Here is a 20,714-nt window from a genome sequence, read left to right on the forward strand (position 1 = left end):
TAAGTAGTTTGTTAAAACATCAATTTTTCCACAGGTTCTAAACAATGTAATGTGACATTTGCAATGATAAAAATTGAGATGCGGCAAGTACAGAAATAATAGTAATCGACAACCATGTTTGGTGTCTCTCCAATCATTAAAATCGAGAAAAGTGATACTTTTTCCAATGACTGCATAGAATATAACCTGAAATGAAAATTATTTGAGCGTGTTGAAAAAGTAATATGAAAAGATGTTATCAGTTGTCAAGAAAAGGAAATTATTTGTATTGCCTTCAGTCCAGTTATCTGTATTAGAATTGTAAGGTGTGGAATAGCGATTCAAATCTTAACGTTTTCTGTGCTGTTTTATCGTTTTTTGTACATCTATGCTATCGATTAATTGTGCCATCATTTTACTTTAACTTTATGATGATTTTTTAATTAAAATAATTTTGAAAGTAATAAGATTCTTAATTATCTTTCTTTAGAATTTATAAATAGGGGAAAATTTAATTGAGTTTTTTTTTTATTTGAAAATGTTTGAAGATGATTTTTATCAGTGCATATAATGCATATGAATATATAATGTCATTTTGATCTAAATCGTATATCCTTTGTGCAGTTATTGCTTTTAACACCATTTTTAATTTCAAAGATTCAACAAAGATAGGAATTTAATTTAGGTTAAGGTGTTTACTTTGTGTAGAAAGTTTTCATCTTTTAAATAACTTTTAATGAATATACTAAGTTAGTCAATACAGTTCTAGTCTGGAATGTAATAAACATTATATAATTCAAACATGCAATTTTAGAACTGCATAATAAACATGGATAAGTATTAACAGTGGTAACCTCCTGGTCTGTGCTTGTTAGAAAATTTAACAAAACTATCAGAGAGACTGCTGCTGCATGATACTTCGGCTGATACATCTGTTTGATAAAATCAATCAGCATTTATTCCTGCTCTATATATTTCAAGATTATTTTTTTCGTGTAATATGACAGACCCGTCAAAACTTCAGTCAAAATATTTTTAATATCTTTTTTTTTTGTAATTTTCTATAATCTGGTGATTTTAAAATGGCTGACTTTATTTAAAAATGAAGACATTCACTGTCATTATGAGGCTTGACATTTTTTTTCTTGTTTATAATCCTTATCACTAAGAAGCTTATCAAATTTCCATCAGTGAAGGACATTTGTGAGGATATTATATCTGTTTTATAATCTGTAGGGAGTTAATAATCTTCAGTCACACAATGCCTTATAATCCAGACATTCTATAATTAGACTTAAAAAAAATTGTAGCTAATGTTTCTCTAACAACTTGAGTGAAAAATATAATCATTAAAATTTCAGCTAATAAGAAATTACTGTTGCTTTTAAAGCTCGTTTTTCTTCACCTTTGAACAATCCATAGAGATTTAAAAGACATGTCTCAACCAAAGGAGACCAAATAATGTTTTTTTTCCGTTAATGAAAATTTTCATTTATCTGTAGGTCATGTTTATCTATGTACGAGTTCCTGCATCACAATAGCAGAGTAGCTTTATCACATAGAAGATAAAGAATTCATTACTTTGCTAAGATCTCCTATCTGTCATTAATGCCATTTTCACATTATGCGCCTCTTTATTTGAATTTTTTTCTGTGACATGATGTCTTGACGGTGATTATATCCTTTCTAGATAATCAATTGTATAAAGATGTTTTTTTTCCTTCTCTTAGATCTTTGAAATCCATTTGTTAGCTGGAGATAGTATTGTATAATCATCCGTAAAGGACAAGAAAACCATTAATATTCACATTCTGTAAAATGATTTTGTGTTTCATATTCATACAGATATGGAAATGTCTTCGTCAATGGACATTTCTACTGATTTTTTCTACTAAGAGTTAACATAATGTTTTCTCAGACAATTACCAGGTCTCTGAATAATCTTTCTTTTTTTTGTGTTTTTTAAAGAAAAATCAAACCAATATTTCATTGCTAAATGGCTGTAATATCATTGTCAAAGCAAGACTGTCTTGTGCTGTTTCAGTGCATCAGTTCTCTTCTTGTCTACTTCATTACTTCATTATTAAAATTGTAACTCTTTTCATGTAATAAAGTTCTGAGGGCCTGATGATATTTGACCAAAAGACAAAAAATACATCATAGACAGACATCTATTTACTCAGATGAGCTTGGAATTTACCAGATAGGTGTAAATTAGAGAAGTTACAGGTGTTTTGACTGTATTTATGTGTCTGCTAGCTGACTGAAAATCTTGTACAAGTTCCAGTCAGGTCAGTTTCTATGAGATGTTTCATGGTGACAGATGTCTCATTAAAGACTTACACTTTGATTAGTTTTGTCCATGGTTAGATATATTTTTTACTTATTGGCCACTATCTGGGCAATAAATTATAGACAGATGGTATAAAACACAACTGAAATGAACATTGGTCTGAGTCTACATCAGTGTGTTCCTTTCTAATTGAGTTTTGCAGTGTAACAAAGTATATCTGGCAAATTATAGTCTTAATTATTGTGTCATCTGTCTTTCATCAACAAATTATAACTCCACATGCCTGTGTGTACAGAATTTAGATAACCCGTTATCATCTTATCTGGCTCTAACATTATTTGTCCACTCTTGACCAGTGGTCATGACAAGATAAAGACCTAATTAGATTTTTTCATTGCCAGTCTCAATATTAATTTTCAGACTGTTATCTTAGTGGTCTGTTTGATGGTCATTCATAGCATGGATTCAGATGCTGGACTGGTCATTTATCACTTAAAGTCATCTTGAATTGGTCAGTCTAATAGCCCCACCATCTCACAGGTCAATCATGAATAAACCAGAAAGGGATATTGAAGCTCATTTGCAACTACCACTTGGGTAAAGCTAAAATAATTGGAATGACCAGTGTCCAGTATGGGAACAATTATTTATTTTACCATTTCTTTGATTCCAATAAATTAAATCACTTTGTTTTAACCCTGGAATTAACTAGTTTGACCCTTTGGTGACCAATGTTCTTTGACATATTGTATTTGCTGGTAGAACCGCTGGTTTTTGAAAAATCTGTAATAAATCTGAGGATCAGTTTAATATGTCCATAAATCTGGGTGATTATTAAATGTCCATAACTTTATGATGGTTACATGTTGCTGTTAATTTTCAGAATATTTGCTGCAATAATCAGCTTGTATTGTGGACATCAACAGCTATTTCTTGACCATTTATTGACATATTTTGGAATTGATTTCTGTTAATTGTAACTGAAATTTATAAATTATGACCAGTTCGTCTTGACCACTTATGACTTTTAATATTTACTGCAGGTTTATGAGATTCTGCTGGTGGTGAAAATCAATTATTAATTCTCATATGAACATTATTGAAATTGATTATAGAAAGTATGAGTAAGGTGATTAAGTTTCCCAGTATTAATTCTCAGTATGTCATAATGAAAAATGAGAATCTACACTTTGTAGCTTAATAAATTTGGTCTTGCAAATTTGCTGCAAAAATAAATTCTATAATACCATAATATGAAGTAAAGTCTTTTATGAAAATGAAAGTACAGTAGCTTGATTTGATGACAAAAATTGACTGTAATCAAATCGAAGATGTGTTAGATCTTAAATTATAATCGTAGAAACCTTTTTGGCTGATTTCAACCTTCTTGTCCAGTATTGCATCAGACAGATTTGTCAATACTAAAGCAAATATTAGATTATTATTTTTTTTTGGGGGGGGGGGGGCGAATTACAACTAAACCCCCATTGCCATACAGTTGGAGTGACAGTGCAATCGAGTTACAAGTTCACAGAGAGCAAAACAGTTCCACTGAAACCAAACAACTGTGTTGTAATTTCCCATTGAACCATACAATTTGATCATGATGCAATTGTTCTCATTTTAATTTAATATTTTATGCGCACTTGTTTGATTTCTTCTATTATTAATAATTTAATCATCAGGAACTTTGAGATACTTGACTTGTGATTAGAAAGCAATGGTAGTTTCTGGCATGTAATATTGTATGCATGATCTTTAAAAACTGGAGGTTCATATAAGTACACAATGACTGCAATGACATTCCAGTGGAAACTTTTAAAAATAACAGACAAAGCAACTTTATAAGTAAACTGACTTCTTTGAATCTGCATGCAGATGTTGCCTTAATTGTCTGATATTTTTCATTAGAAATTTAAAACTGAATAAAGGGTTACACATTCACTACATGCGATGACAAAAATTCCTTTTGAGACATATTTGAAAATAAATTGAAATGAGGGATTAGCAACTGCAAAACTATACTGAATTCTTTGAATCTAAGAATTTTCCGGCAGATTTTGCGTTAATTGTCTGTATGTTATACTTAACAAGAACCTATACAGTTATGTGAGAGATGGTCTGTCATTCTATCAGAGTAAACCAATATCATCTCCAATTCCAATCAGAAATTCTCAATAACATAAAAGTCACCACATCATGTTTGTTCTGACACATTTTTCTCAATAACCGAGATCTAAACCTTCAGGATTGTTATAGTTTAGTAAGAAAATTAAAAAGAGGAAGTCACATTCTGGCTTACACTATAACTGTGTTCATCTCCGTCTTAATTTATCAAATAAAAACCTTTTCAGAAAATCTACGAATTCTCTCGATCTCATTTATTTTCAAACTATTTTCTTTTGAATGAATAGAAATCTACTTTTCTTGACAATGGAGATTTATGTTTTGTTTTATTGTCCTAACCAATCAGTGAGAAAAACAGTAGGCGGTGTAACTGAGTATTACAAATTTGTTTTCCAAATGGCATTACGTTGAGATATTTCAAGTGTAGTCAGAGTCCCAGAGAGTTGAAATTCTCTAATTTGAAATCTTTTATAAGAAATTGCAGATTCCTTCAGGGCCCTTTCACACCAAATCTTTTAACTGAAATTGATTGTATAGTGATATTTTTTTAGCTTTGAAAATGAGCCATTGTCCTATTATTCCTTGCATTGGCATGTTGTTAAATTACAAGGACCACATGCATTTTTAAAACTTTTTATATTCTTATCAAATATTGTTTTTTGTGCAAAACCTTGTTACTAGCTGGTGAACAACTGAACACGAAAGCATGCCATTATTTGTTAAGCTATGACTTCATGCATTTATAGATTAAAATTTGCATATTTTCAATCAAAAAATCAATGTGTTTAAAAGAGAAATTGATTGTTAGCTTAATAAATAATTTGATAATGTTTTCATTGATGACTTTAGAACATTTTTCTACATTAAAGTAATTCCTTTAAAGACATTTATTGAAAACATGTAAATTCTGAATCTAGCATCTACTTTTTATTAGGGTTTCATTAGGTTTTCAGCTATTACATGTTTTTACTAGAAGCCGGTGCAAGGTTGTTGCACAGTCATAAGCCATTCATCATCTTGTTAGGAACTTTTAATAACTATATTTTCTCATAAAAGACTAACCCAAATTCATTGTGACATAAATTGAAAGTCCATCTTTACATTTTATGCAGCAAAAATCAATCTACGTTAACAGAAGGTTAACTTTATTTACCAATAAACCCCAAATTGAAACAAAAAAATCAATTCCGTATACATAGATAATGGTTAAAGGGCAGAAATCAAAGAAAATTGAAAGATTAGCGAGATCTAATTTGTCTCCTGTATTGATATTGGTACAATCTATCACCGTGGATTATTGGAGGTTTCATCCATGTAATCATGCCACTACAACCAGAAAGAAGCAGTATGCAAGTTAATGCTAAACGAAAGATTTTCAGATGAACTTTCATTGCATGTTTTCGCCTTATACATACAAATTAAGTCAGAAATTGACGATTGTAAAAGAGCTACAAAAAAGCAATAAAATAGGATCAATACCATACTATAAGGTTTAATGGTCGTTCACTGTACAAATTGGCTCGGAAATTAAAGACGGACCCAAGATTTACTGTTGCTTAAGGCTGATTTAATAAAAGACGATATAAAATTATGAGGTTTTATTTGTAAATAGAAGTTTAAGGGTTAAATAAAGAGGGAATACTCATTTCCCTGTGACAGAAATGTATTTGTTTTTTGTTGGTTAAATTGGAATCAGTTGAAACTGATACCAAATTAAATTGTGATTCGATACTGAGAAAGTTCCATAAAGGAAATTTGAGCTGTTATATCAGAGATTGAATGGATATATATAGCTTCAGGGAGGGAACTCTGAATCTAGTGCAAATATGTGTGGGTGGGAACAGAATGCTTCAAACCAAATAAGCTGGCTTCCCTTTATATTAGCATTTGTTACATTGTATAATAATTCTGTGTTTGTCAGTCAATGGTCACCATTATATTTTCTATATTGGTTACAAATATATCTACAAAGTGTTGGATGGATGACATTCATAAATATGAAAATAATCAGACCACATTTTCCCCTGGTTACATGATGATTTGAGTAAAAAGTTCTTATGAAATGATATACTTGGGACGTGATGCATTTCAGTTAAAGTTTCAATTTTGCTCTTTTGCATGCATATGGATATATATTCAAAGTAAAGTAATTTGATAGTGTTGAATTTAGGTTATTTATACCCAAGGGCTGTTCTAACATGCATATAGATCAAATTTATCAAAGCAACTGCTTTTTTGTAACCAATATATGCCTTTGAGCGTAATTTATATGTTTTTACTAAATTTAAAGTTCTTCCTAATATATCTGCTCCGTCAATTCAGTTGTTATTTGTTCCCAACAAGTTATTAGGTACACCGATTCAGTAAACTGGTTGTAATAATATTGGCATTATGTATGGACATTTTGTATCATTTCATTTTTTTCCCCAAAAACACAAAGTTGAGGTTGCTTGCTTCCTTGTTTGGTTAATAACACTTTTGACACTAATAAACTCTCCAGAAAGTGCTTAAATATTGAGTATGTCTGGACAATCTGCTATGAAAGTTTTCTCTGCTAATGATTGATAGAAGCAAGCCATTCTGACAATTCTCTAGATATTTAACAACCTATTATTGTCTACTCTAACTATATAACAGCATACCAATTGTTCACCATACTTTGAAAGTAATTATTTATTAACCTAACAAATTTAAAATGCTGATTTTGCTAGAATTTATTTGATTTGACCTTATTATTATTCTTGACTGATTGTTGATTAATGTCAAAAGAGATTTTGAGCACTTAGTGAGTATTGTTTTCAATTATTTTTTTGTCGTAGAATGGTCATAACACTGGGCTGGGGTAAGGGATTGTGGAAGGGAATAGAAGAAATGAGGATAATATTATACTTACTACAAATCATTCTACAATTTGTTTATATCCATGGTCAAACAGGGCAAACCCAGAGTATAAGTCAAGGCTGTCACAACTCTCTAGCACAATACAGTCTAAACAGTTCACAAATTTGGAGATAAATAGTTGACAGTAAAATTAGTTATTTTCACTCTTAGAAGACAGCAATGCAATTATTTATAATGGATAGTGAAATCATTTATGTTGTGATTCCCATATTTTATCTATATATCAGATTTGTTTGAAGAAAACAAACCTAATGTGATAAATAAAAACATAAAAACTCATTGATAAAGCATATCAATTAGTGGTTTATTAATCCATAATTACAAGTCTGAGAAACAAGACCTAGAAAACCATTCAAAGGCGTTTATCTGTAAATAGATATATAAATCTGTTTGATGCCTAAAATTGTAACTTGCATTAAAACAAATTTAATATCTTGCTCCACTGATATTTTGCTAAGACTTAACGATTTTGCTTTTGAAATGATGTTTGTGAAATTGACCATGTAATTAACAATGACTGCAGGAGTTGTTCAAACCATTGACCAGCTCCTTTAAAGATAAAACCTCACTGAAGCATGTGTCGGCTTAGACAGGTAAAGGTGTCAGACCAGTTAGTTTTCACCAGCGCTCTACAAAATTACCTGCCCCTAGGATCAAGGTGGTCATTATCTTCCTATGCACACCTGTCACCAGGTCTAATGCAAGCGTAAATTAGTTCTCTTTTGATCACAGCCTTGAACGTGGGCCTCATAATTAACGAAACCATTTCAGTATTATACTTTGGAAATGTCTCTTCTGAAAAGAAATAATAGCCTAATTGGTATACTCAATTTGGTTGGAGACTAGAAAACATCTGTCAAACTTAAGATGTACAGGTTAAGAATGTTCTTAACAGTAAAATATATTTATGGTATTGAGATTATGATATTTTACGATGTCTGGATGTCATAAAAGTTTTAATATTTGTAATGGTTCATTCTTATGAGTGAATGCTATAGATAAAAGTTTATGTCCCAAGTTTTTTTTGCCTTCTAGAGAATTGAAATATTAGTTCTCAGTGGTATTGATTTATCACTTTACATGAAAGACTTGCTGAGCTTTATAATGGGACTTTCTTTGCAGCATTTTTTCCCCATGGAAGAATCTTAACAATAACGGAACCTGCACTTTTGTTATTATCCAATGTAACCAGATGACCGGGGCAGGTTATTAACAACAATCTTCGCTCAACATTGTAAAGATAAGGGGAAGATAACTCAATTAAAAATTATATCTTGCATGTGCACTGAATAGTCTTTTTTATAATTTTGATAATTGATGAAGAAATAATTTTATGATTGATTTGATTTCAATGAGTTGTCTGATCTAAAAATAGATTTAGTCCCAGCAAGAGTCCATTGTATAGCAAGGACCCTTTCTTATCTGTTATTGAATTAATTATGAAGATGACAATTGCAAATTTTCCAACATGATAAATTTAATTATATTTTTGTTCAGTTGGAGTTCCCAATAATTGATTTAAATTTGATGAGAAGGCAAAATTAATTTCATTAGAACAAAGAGTTTTGTAGGATTTAATCAAGTTTTTGCGTTTGATTAATGCAACTGTTTTTTGTAAGTTGGATATAATAATATTTTCACCACCTTTGCATTGCGGCATATTAGGTTATGCAAACTTGCAACATTTTTACAGATCTTCATGAGGATTTGATTTAACAGTTTTGATTAACGAGCCATGGGGTCAACTTTTTTCCACTGGGCATTAAATTATCAATTGAAAAGATTTAATGATGCTGTCACTTAAAAATATTTTGATCAATTTAAAGTCAACGTGAACATCTCTAGATTTATCGGAATTTATGTTGTAATCAAACAGCCGCTCCGATCTTTTAGCCCCTTTTTCACATGCAGAAGATTAATAGAAGGACATGATTAATCGAGAGCCATGATTCACATTGACCGAAAGGTTCCAACATGATGGATTACATGTATATGTTCTACGATGAACAAACATACCCTGGGTCAGTTCCTCGGAGATATTTGTCAAGCTCAGAACTGAATATAGATATATGTACATTTCATTGGAAGTTTAACAGACAGATCTATTAGTGAAATCAGTCACATAAGAAAAAATAAATTTCTGCCGCAGCATTTGACTGACAAGGTGTCGGAGCATATGTAAATTTATATATAATCCGTGAAGAAATATTGATTCCACTTCTATTGCAGCGTCAGTGAAATTGACTTTATATTAATTCAATGTTGATTATAAATGAAACTGAAGTAAAAGAATCTATGTCACTATCAGGCAAAAGTATGCTGTTGCTATCTGACATTTTGTTATGGAAACGGTCAAAATATACAATTCTGCCATACAGGGAGACAACTTTTGTCAATTTTTATTTTTTAAATGCAGAATGATGCAATATTTGAGAAAGAAAAGATAAATTCTTTAACGTGAGAAAATATTCAAAAGTTGATAAATGATTTGTGAATGAATTTGTTCCCACCTGTTTTAAAACGTTGTAACAATTGTCAACCAGAATGTGTACAGTTTAGCTTAATAGAGACAAATCATTTATAGATTTTATATAAATATTTCTTCAGGGGATTATGTGTGCATGTTGTTGAATTTAATATGAATTTTTAAGTCATAAATTATTATTATATCAATATTTTGAAAGCAATTTTTACCATTTCAATAGCAGTAGTTTAACACTGTTTAATAGGGTCAACAATAGTTTAAAATAAATTTCAGTTAATGTCCCTAGAAAATGAAAGGAGATTAAAATCATATTATTGCAATGATTTGAAGTGAAGAACGGACTTAAATTAGTCTGTTTTAATGACTATAACCTTTCCAATTGATACTTATCAACAGTTGAAAAGTGAAGGTTTACAAAATTTTGTGAAATTAACGTCATTCTTTTTAAACTCTATAATTTTGAGGATCTTTTGGGGTTCATTCTCTTAAATAATTTATTTGTTTTCAAAAAAATGTCTGTTTTGTCCTATGATTTTTTATATTTTTATAGATACTTAAGATAAAGTTTAAAAACCTGTCAAGTCTTTATTCGAGAGATTTTGAGGTCAACAATATTTTGATATGATACAAAATTAACCACTGTAAAAGAATATTACATTTTGTAAACTTGAATGCATGTAGACAGCCTTAAGAGATGATAAGTATGATAGTATTCTATTCTGAAAGTTTTTAGATGTTTGATAAGTCGATATTTCAAGGCTTTTTAAATTTGACCGATTTGTTGGAATGAATTTTGTATTGAATAATTTAGCGCAGAAATAAAACTGTTGTGTTTATCATTTTTCTCTAACATATCTAAGGAAAGCTAAAAAATAAAGATAATAACAAATATAATTTTTCATATGAAAAAAGGATTTATAAGTCTTATATCAGTCAGTAAAAAGATATAAAAAGACGTATTTGAGAAGATTTGTAAAGTGAACCATTTAGTTAAACTGACTTCACCCAGATGTTTGGTTGGATTATTATTGTCAATGCGACTAATTTTGTTGTCAGATTTGAAATTCTTAATTATAATGTACATGACTGGTTTGATTACATCCCTTGTTTTAAGTCAACTTCAATAGGCTATCTGCTAAGGACATGTCACTCAAAATGTCATGCTACCATTACATAGAAGTGCTCCATATTAGGAGAGACCATTGTAAAGAATTATAACAATAATTGTGGATTATAACTCACATTATATCTGGCTTTTGTTACGATTTAGGCAAAAAGTCCAAACTAATGAAATTCATAATAGCATTTTAAACTGTAATTGTACAGACAGATTGATGCAGAATGTCCATTTTATTCGTGAGATGTGACCGATAATTACATGCATGCATTTGTGACTTTCGTGACAAGTTATCATTCGCATTTTAATCAATCAAATTATTAGATCCTCATGTACAAAGGAAATTTAAAGACAGAATTTAAAAGAGAATTCCTGAAATGAAATAAGTTTGACCTATTAGTTGATTAGATAAGAAGACACAATCCTCATTTGTTATTCAGAACTCGTCTACTCGTTCCTTCAGCGTGTGACAGGCTAATTTTCATGAGCTTCAAAGCATACCTCTTATTTTATCCCTCATTTCATGCAGGTCAAAAAAGGTACACAACATCCCTACTCTTGATGGATTAATTTGAGCAAGAAGATTAATGAGAAAGAAACATTATTATGCGAATTGTGTAAACAAACAGTCTTTTTCTTTGTTCCGTGCTGATTGCACAAGACCTAAAACGTGGAAAAAATTAATAAGATGTTACGTTCTCCAAATGCCTTTTAATGACCATCCGTCTAAATTGTCAAAAAATGATTAATTGCTCTTTCCGTTAGATTCATGGCTGAAGACTCAGGGCAAATTTCCAGTAAAAAATTGTTTGCTTACTTTTGATTTGAAGAAATTGGCTTGAAGTGGCATATTATTACGGGATAAGAAGATAATGTTGTTTGAAATTCCGGAGGAAATGTGAATTTCTCCCGGGATTTAATTATCACATGGAGCTCAATTAATTTGAAAAGACAAATAGGAAACTAAATGAATTAAAACTAATCAAATCTAAAGACATGCAATGTTTAGATAAGGAAGTCAAGAAATTTTAAAATAATTAAGTTTGTACATGTATGAAAATATTCGTAAAATTTTATTTTTGACATTGAAATATGTTACTTCCTGTACAGGTATAAATTAATATTCATATTTCATTATTTTCACTTAGACAGCTGTATAACTTTTATAAATTATTCACTGGAATTTTAATATAAAATTACAATACCAAGGAAATGGCATACATATATATTACAACTATTTGGTCAAATGAATAAACTTTACAACTGTCAACATATTATTTCATTATCTCCCCTTGAACAGGAAGACACCATTCATAACTAAAACTGACTAATGAATTCAATCGGTAACCTCAAAACATTGATTTTAGAAGAAATTTAGTCTAATTGTGATTTTTGGCACAACTTAATGCGGGGGAATATATTATACATGTAGTAGGACAAATAGTAATAAGAATTTCAGGACAACATTTGGCATTTACCATATATGGATAAAAGTAATAAAAAAAGGGTATTTCCCCCATTGACCATATGAATCATTTTCGGGTATCATATGAATTCGTAAAGGAGTGAGATGCAGTGTGTCATCTTAAAGTACATAAAAGTTATCCCAAAAAATTGTTGTCAAGTCTTAGTAGTACCACAATTTCAATATTTGAGGTTCATTCTTTTGACATTTTTACTTATGACCTTATATCTTTCTACTTGCAGATTTTCTACAACGTCAGACAATAAAATTACAGTGAATTTATTTGACAGCATAGATGTATATTGTCCATACTACCCACCTACGTCAGATAATTCTACATGGGAATATTATGTGATATATTTAGTAAGTATATTTAATTCCGTGTAGGCTCAAACCTAACAAATCCATTCTTTTTTAAATTTTGTAGTCTTTATATGAAGTCAGGAAATAGTTAAATTATATCTTATTTCATCATAAAATCAAGAGAAAACAAACGAACTCATGAAAAATTATGCACACAAAACAAACATACAGGCAGTCAAAGAGGAGGACCAACAAGACATTTAGATAAATAGTTTACCAATGTCCAAATCAATAATAGATACAAATCTAGTTAAAAAAACAAGATCTTAAGGAGTTTTGCACACACTCCAATAGTAGCATAACAAGGTGTTAATAAATAAAAGAGTCTAATAATATGAAGGAAGGGAGGTAATTGTTGAACAATATAGTAAAGGAAAAAAGACAACTCTTGAAAGTAACAGTAAAGGAAGAAAGACAACTCTTGAAAGTGACAGGAAAGGAAGAAAGACAACTCTTGAAAGTAACAGGAAAGGAAGAAAGACAACTCTTGAAATTTATAGTAAAGGAAGAAAGACAACTGTTGTTCAAACACTTGGCATTGTACTGAAGAAATAACTATGATTTAATCTCATTAATTCAAATTTAATGCCCTGAAGTGGACTAAGATAGACTTTACCATATAAAACCCATCTGCAAAGATACGAAAATAAACAGAATGATATTTGAGATTTTGTAGTTGACTAACCATATATATTTTTCTATTACAGGTCAGTAAAGCTGAGTATGAGCAGTGTACTGTGTTTGACCCATCTAAATCATTAATGATTATAAACTGTAGTAATCCTACCAAAAGTGATGTTTTCTTTACAATTTGGATAGATTCTTTTCAAGGATTTCCAAATACACCAGATTTTTCTAGTGGAAATACATATTATATGATAAGTAAGTATTATAAGTAGCTAAAAAAAGATGATGTCTTGTATTTGGTAAATATTTAAAGCCTACATTGTCCATTTTTTTCAAGCTGAGCACTTTTCGCTGTTATAGCATAAATACCATTACAAATAAAAATAAGGACAATATAATATAGCTCTACAATTAAGGTCAAGAATGTAACTTCACCTACATAAACTTGTACACCACAAACCACATACACACAATTTAATAAGTTGATGTAAACACAAAGAGAAGTTTGACATTGGGAACTTAAATGCTAGTAAGTGATACTTAGTACAAGTACATAAATTAGTATAGGTTTGTCTGGTTTTATTGGTTAAATTGCTTAATTCACTCTTAACTCTGTATGTCCTTTATAATCCTATGATATTCAAAAGCAACAAAACATTGTATGAAGTATTATCATAAAACAAGTAATGAAATTGAGAATGTAAATGGAGAATGTGTCAGAGACATCAACCTAACCAAAGAGCAGAAAACAACCAAAGGCTACCTATGGTTCTCAAGACAAGGAGAAAATCCCTCATAACGAGTTGGGCTTCAACTGGCCCTTAAACAAAAATGTAAACTAGTTCAGTGAAAGAGGATGTCACACTAAACTCAGACACATGTTGTACACCACAATCAGATTGTGTTTAAACAAGAGTCATGATTTGTGCTTGAATTGAAACAGTTGAAATGTCAAATGAAACACAAAGTTAAAGACTTGAAAATACAAAAATTCTGAAAAGATGTGCCAAAAAAGGTTAAAGCAATCTATACCGGCGGGGAGATATTGAACATTTTATATATAGTGTGCACAAAATTAGAATGAGGTGCTTCCTCTTTTCATACAAAATGTACTTTAGTCAATGTTTTTACAAAAAGAAGCATCCATTTCTTAAAAGTAAAATACTGATCATACTCAGGATGTGTAAGGTTTTTATTCTCCGATTGTATAAGGTTTTACTATTAAATGTATATTTTCAGGCTCATCAACGGGAAAGCTTGGAGGATTATCTAACCAGTATCAGGACATTGGCGCCTGTCATACGAAAAACATGAAACTAAAAATAGATATATGTTGTTCATCAACTAATAATAATACACAAGGTAGGTGTTTTAATTTGTGAACTGTACTATAGGTTAATAGAGGACTTCATTGCATTGACTGAGAAACAGATTAATTGTATTTTAGACCTTCATAAAATATATATGTCTTTTCTATTTTTATCTGTTCAGATTTATATGATCAGCTGCAAACTAAAAATAGTAAAAAACACCTTAAAAAGGGTGTTAGAGGATGATAATGCAGTGAATTGTAATAAAATTACTATTTTCACAATACCTTGTTTTGTAACAACAGGTGAAAAATGACAATGTTATTCAAATACAATGATCATCGTTGTTCTGCACATAAATTGTATTATACCCTTCTGCAAAGGCAAATGTATTTTATTTTTATCTCTTTAAAGTGTAAGCAGAGAACAGTTAATGGTATATTTTTGCAAAGATTATTCTAAAGTTTCTTATTTAAATGCCTTTTTGTAGTTTTTAAGAAGGAGATAAATGTAGATGTGTCATGTGACTTTGAGATGAAATTGATATTTTGTGTAAAGAACTTCCTTTTTGTTATACATACGTTACCTAGCAATGTAATATTTACCCAATTTGAATAGAAATCGTTGTATTGTATTATCGTACCATTTTGTACATCGACATATACAAATTGGAAAAGTGATCTGAAAGTGGTTTGAGTTTAAGTAAAGATTTTGATATACATAATTTTACACTTAGGCAAAATATGTTCATGCTGTGAGTACTAGGAAATTATTTTTCTGCATGTTGGTGCACTGTTAACGATGAAATGATATATCCTTTAGTTATAGAAAATGTCAACTAGTTTTATCATTCATTCATCAATTGACTGAAAACCCCATATAAGTGCTAGAAAAAAATTAACGCTGATGGAATGATGGATACATTTAAACGATAAAAGAAGCATAATAAGTCGTTTCAGTTTATCATGTAGACTGTACTGTGGGCACACATTTCAAAATCATGTTAAAATAATTCAAAATTTGTGACATGTTGTTTAGAATTTGAAATTGATCTTAAAGCACTAAAACTTTTGTCTGTCTGGAATTATATAGGAAAACACAACTTTTATTCCTGCATGTTGATGACAATGGATTGTGTTTTTTCATCAGATTTTTCCAGTATTTATTTCGACACTTTCATGCCTCAACTCACCTTTTGTAGTTCTCATTGCATTTCATCAAACCCATCATCTAGGTAATTGTTTTAACTCCCCATGGAGGTGATAGTAACTATTAAATCATGATTATGTGAAAATGTAAATCATGATTATGTGAAAATGTAAATCATGATTATGTGAAAATGGAAATCATGATTATGTGAAAATGTAAATCATGATTAGGTGAAAATGTAAATCATGATTATGTGAAATTGTAATCCCTTGCATGTGTAGAATAATTTGTACAAATGTTATTTGATGGTCCATGCATAACTTTACTAAGATTGTAGAACTAGTAGACATGTAGAAAAATTAAGATTTGAATGCGTTCTATTTAAGATTTTGAAATTAAAATATGACTTCATATGGAACTGTTGATGAAAATTTTACATAGATAAGTTTATGAAAAGAAATAAAATTTCAGTTTACGCCATTGTATAACCTCATTTGCACTTTTCTTTTCTTTTTATAATTTTTATAATTTTGCTTTCATTTTAAGTTCTCTTTTCTGTGTAATAGAGTATCACACCTAGTTTCAGTGTTGTATACTATGAAGAGTAGAAACATAATTTTTTGTTTTCTTTAATCAATTTCATTTTCTTTCTTCAGATTCATCTTCAACAAGTACAACAACTCCTGGAGGACAACAAACACAGCCTCCTGCTACACCCAATCCACCAACACAACAAACAACAACAACAAAGAAGCCAATAACGGCGGCACCAACTCCTGCGCCAACAACTACAACACAAAAACCTTCCTCAAGTAGGTGTTTTGTCAAATCTATTTTCCCTCCCTATTTAAAAAAAAAATGAATGTTCTAATGTATTTATCTTGTAAATTATTGTTATATAAACTACTAGGGATTCCTAATTATCTATTAGATACTAAATTATTTGAGTTTCGGGGGTACAGTAAACAACAGTTTAAGATATTTGACAGAGTACATATCTTCCATGGCCAATCCACAAGTAAAATATCAACAAAAATGACAAGTTTCCGTCAATCAATCAAGATGGATAACCACAAAAATAAATGAATTCACAGTCTGCCTGTAATATTGGCAGTTTGATGAATAACAAACACAATTCTTAACTATGAGGAAATTCAACTTAACCCTGGTTTACAATGTTTTAACAAATTTATTTCAAGCAGCTCGTGTTTCATTTACTGTTTAACTTGAATATATATTTTGATGCATAAACTCGTTTTCTTCATCATTATTTGTTCATGATCAGACATTGGGTCAGACAAAATCATGACCTTTTTAAATTGAAACCATATCAAGGACTCACTATGGAAACTATTACTTCACATGTTTAGTTTCAGGTAAATGCCTTTTAATAATGCTAATTATTGTTAATAAGAAGATACATGGAGGAAAAATGGAGATATTTACAGTTACGAAATATCCTAAAAATGTAGAATTTGTTTGTATTTGGGAGACTCAACTATTTTTGAAAATGTTGTTGATTATATATATTTGTCATTTTGATATTGTGATCAGTTTTTATTGACACTGAAATTGGTGGACTCAATATATTGGACACAAATTGCAAAAAAAATCTTTGAAAGGACCATATATATTATACAACATGCAAATTGATAATTTTTTGTGTGATTTGAGTATACTTGTAGATACAGGTTTAGCTTAGTTATACCAGATACTATACAATTATTTGAGATCAAATCATTAATGATAAATATTTCTATTTTCAGCTACAAAGTTTCCAGGAGGGAAGCCAAGTGATCCTAGCCAACAAATAGTAATAGATGCCACAGGCAATAAAAATAGTGGACTTATAAACAATGCAAGGACATTGCGGCCTTCTTTGACTTTAATAGTTTTAATGACATTGACATATTTAATACGACCACAACGGTAGCAGTAGTTTCCTAGTTGAAGTATGCATTTGGATCTGTGTGTGAGTGAACAGTGACATCAATTATGCAAAACTGTCAACATTCATATCAGCCAATCATATTCTTAGCTGCTGTGATGACCCAAAAAGTTACCCAATCATATGCTTTGTTGCAATGGTGGAAGAAGGATATTGGCCAATAGATAAACATCTTTCTTGTAGTGGCAGGAAGAAAGCAATCAGTGATGAAAATTTAGTTAGCCAATCATGTTCTTTATTTGGATGATGGGATGGAAGCAATACTTGTTAACTTGTTGTGTTATAGATGAAGCAAGTTTGAAAACTTTTTCTGTGTGACTTTCATTGTTAAGATTTTATTTGTTTTGAAATGAAATGGCAGTTTGATTTTGTCAATAGTTACATCAATTATGCTAAAATGATGTTGATTTAGTTGCCTCAGAAACTATATAAGAAATTTCCTTCTAGTTCTCAAGCTTATACCTTGGCTGAAAAATTTAAAAAAAATCTTAATATTTTCATTACTAGCTAGTATGAAAGCTTTCATGCATGATTGAAACTTGAGAAAATGTGAATACTCAATTTTTACAATATAATTTTAAGTTTTCTTGAACCACTACAGCTCAAAGCTGTTAGTTTTATATTTAATGAATGAGGGTTTTTTTTGAAGCAAGAGGTAGTCCCAAATAGATTTCTCATGTCTCATAATTCATAAATTTCATTCACCTTTTTTTTCTATGCACAAGCTGATAAATTGTGCTGCATTTTCCAAAGCATTGTATTAAGGATCAGAAAATAAAAGAACAGCAAAGATTGATAGAAAGAGAATGAGGTCAAAATGTCAAACCGTCTTTCATCATGCTCATAGTCTTCATTTTCATTACTTATATTCAGTGTATCCATAAAATCCTGATTTAGTACCATGCTTTTACCAAATATTTCATAACCGCTAAGTACCTTAGTTAAAAAGAAATCTTTGAATGTAAAAATAAAAAACAAAGAAATGTTACAGAATTAAATATGGTACACGAAAACATCATTTACAAAACATTCCATTTTTGAAACCAGAACTTAAGGTATCCAGACCAGAATTAATCACATGATGAATTTAAAAGACCAGGATGTTCAATCCAGAACAAAGGTCATGACTTTGACACACTGCAGAATACTTTCAAAAATTCTATGCACCAATATTGAGTTTGTTGTCAATTGAAAAAAAAAGCTTCCCAAGAAATTTTTATCACCTCGATAAATTTATTTGACATTTTTAAAATTCAGTTTATGAATCGGAAAACATCCTTGAACCAATCAGCAAAAATTGCAGAATTTAAAAATAGTGTATAATATAAGTTTTTTTTTAATATTCTGGATAAAAAAAATTGGTTTTCACTTTTTCCACATTACAATCGTCCTGAGTTGATAATTTGACAAGTCTAAGTTTTCCCAGTATGTTTTACCACCATTATGATTAACCTTAAGTTGCCTTAAAATGCAAAAAAAATACATCTTCACAATGTTTTCTTTATTATGTTGAACCAAAAGATTTTAGCATCACAAAAGTGTACAATAAGTGCATTACCTATCGATGAATGCAACTTACATTAAGTGCTATTATTTATATTATTGTACATTACTGCCTCATAATGGATACTAGTTTTCATTGGCTTAAATCATGATCTGATTTGCATATATACAAGATGTAGATATATTCAGTTTGTAAATATTGTGCGTTATTTTGGAGTTAAATTTCCAAAGTGAAAACAAGTCTTTCACTCTAAAATCAATTATTTATCTTAATTTTGTATATAAATGAGTGCGTTGGAAATAAAATGAATGGATGTGTTGAGTGTAATATAGATCAAGTGAAATTGTAATTACAAGTAAAAAACATATTTTCATCTTTGCTATCTTAGTACCCAAACAACATGCTGTTTCAAAAGTTTCTAGTTCAGGAACTTTATAACAAGCAACCATTTTAACTTTCTAGAGTTATTCCTCTTAGATACCTTCAAATTTTTATCAATTTTATACAAACAAAACCTGTTGATCATGCAAGTACTATTTAAAAAAAATCAGATTTGTGTATATATGAATTTTTCCCCTTAAATCTTGTTTTATCAAAATTTCTAAATGAAATTATATTATATTTTTGTACATAAAACTTTCTCATATCTTAATGATTCTTTTGATGCTATTTTAACAGAGTTATTTAAATGCTAATTTTGGTCATTTCAATTTTCAAATGATGTTTTAAATCAAATTTTTAATAAACTCTTATTTTTGTAATATATTTTGTAATAATATATTTACATATATTTGCATTATTTAAAAAAAAATCATATTTCAGAATGTTTGTTGATGCATCAATTTGTTACTTTAGTTGGTATTTTTCTAAAATCAAAAGATTTTTTTAGATGAAAACCAATTTTCATGAATCACTGGCCCCACAGTTATCAACAGCAATACATTTAAATGTAGATCTGACTTCAATTATCCCACAAATAAAGTACCTGCAACCTTTCTGTGAAAATGACAGTGAATTATGAATACTAAGCTATATGGTTGAATGTTAAGCAACCCTTTTCCAAAACCAAACAAGTGTTTTGTATGGTGTAAATGACAAACTGTGTGTGTGGTAGTGTTTTATATTGTGTATTGGTTGTGTGTGATTGTTTTATACTAAAGACTGTATATAATTGTGTGTATATATTGTATATATATTATGTAGACATGGTACATGCATTATCAATGCTTAAATGATGTTAGTTTATTTCTACTGTTATTTTTTCTTAAAAAACATGGTCTTCTCCCCCCAAAAAAATGCTTCAAATTTTATCTAATGTTTTGTTAAATTTTGTAAATAATTATTTTATTGTTCCTCTATTCAAAGTTGTGATGCAAACTTTGGAAATAATATTTGATTATCAGAGAAATTGCTGATGATTCTGAGAAACATAAGCCGGTACTACCA

At 29.9% G+C, this 20,714-nt stretch overlaps 1 protein-coding gene across 4 annotated transcripts in view; it reads left to right on the forward strand.

Annotated features, from left to right (window-relative positions):
- LOC134685268 (ephrin-A4-like) overlaps positions 1-20,025 on the forward strand; it is a 128,147-nt gene extending 108,122 nt beyond the window's left edge. For 3 of the 4 annotated variants that reach the window (XM_063544862.1, XM_063544864.1, XM_063544860.1), the window contains exons 2-7: positions 12,610-12,730; positions 13,438-13,612; positions 14,597-14,719; positions 15,404-15,421; positions 16,473-16,628; positions 17,583-20,025. In XM_063544862.1, coding sequence (XP_063400932.1) covers positions 12,610-12,730; positions 13,438-13,612; positions 14,597-14,719; positions 15,404-15,421; positions 16,473-16,628; positions 17,583-17,749 — 760 coding nt within the window. In that variant the 3' untranslated portion in view covers positions 17,750-20,025. The remainder of the gene's footprint in view (positions 1-12,609; positions 12,731-13,437; positions 13,613-14,596; positions 14,720-15,403; positions 15,422-16,472; positions 16,629-17,582) is intronic. The other variant, XM_063544861.1, reaches the window with a different exon arrangement.
- The last annotated feature ends 689 nt before the right edge of the window (positions 20,026-20,714 follow it).

The sequence above is a fragment of the Mytilus trossulus genome, chromosome 9 (assembly GCF_036588685.1).
Source record: "Mytilus trossulus isolate FHL-02 chromosome 9, PNRI_Mtr1.1.1.hap1, whole genome shotgun sequence".
Lineage (NCBI taxonomy): Eukaryota > Metazoa > Mollusca > Bivalvia > Mytilida > Mytilidae > Mytilus > Mytilus trossulus.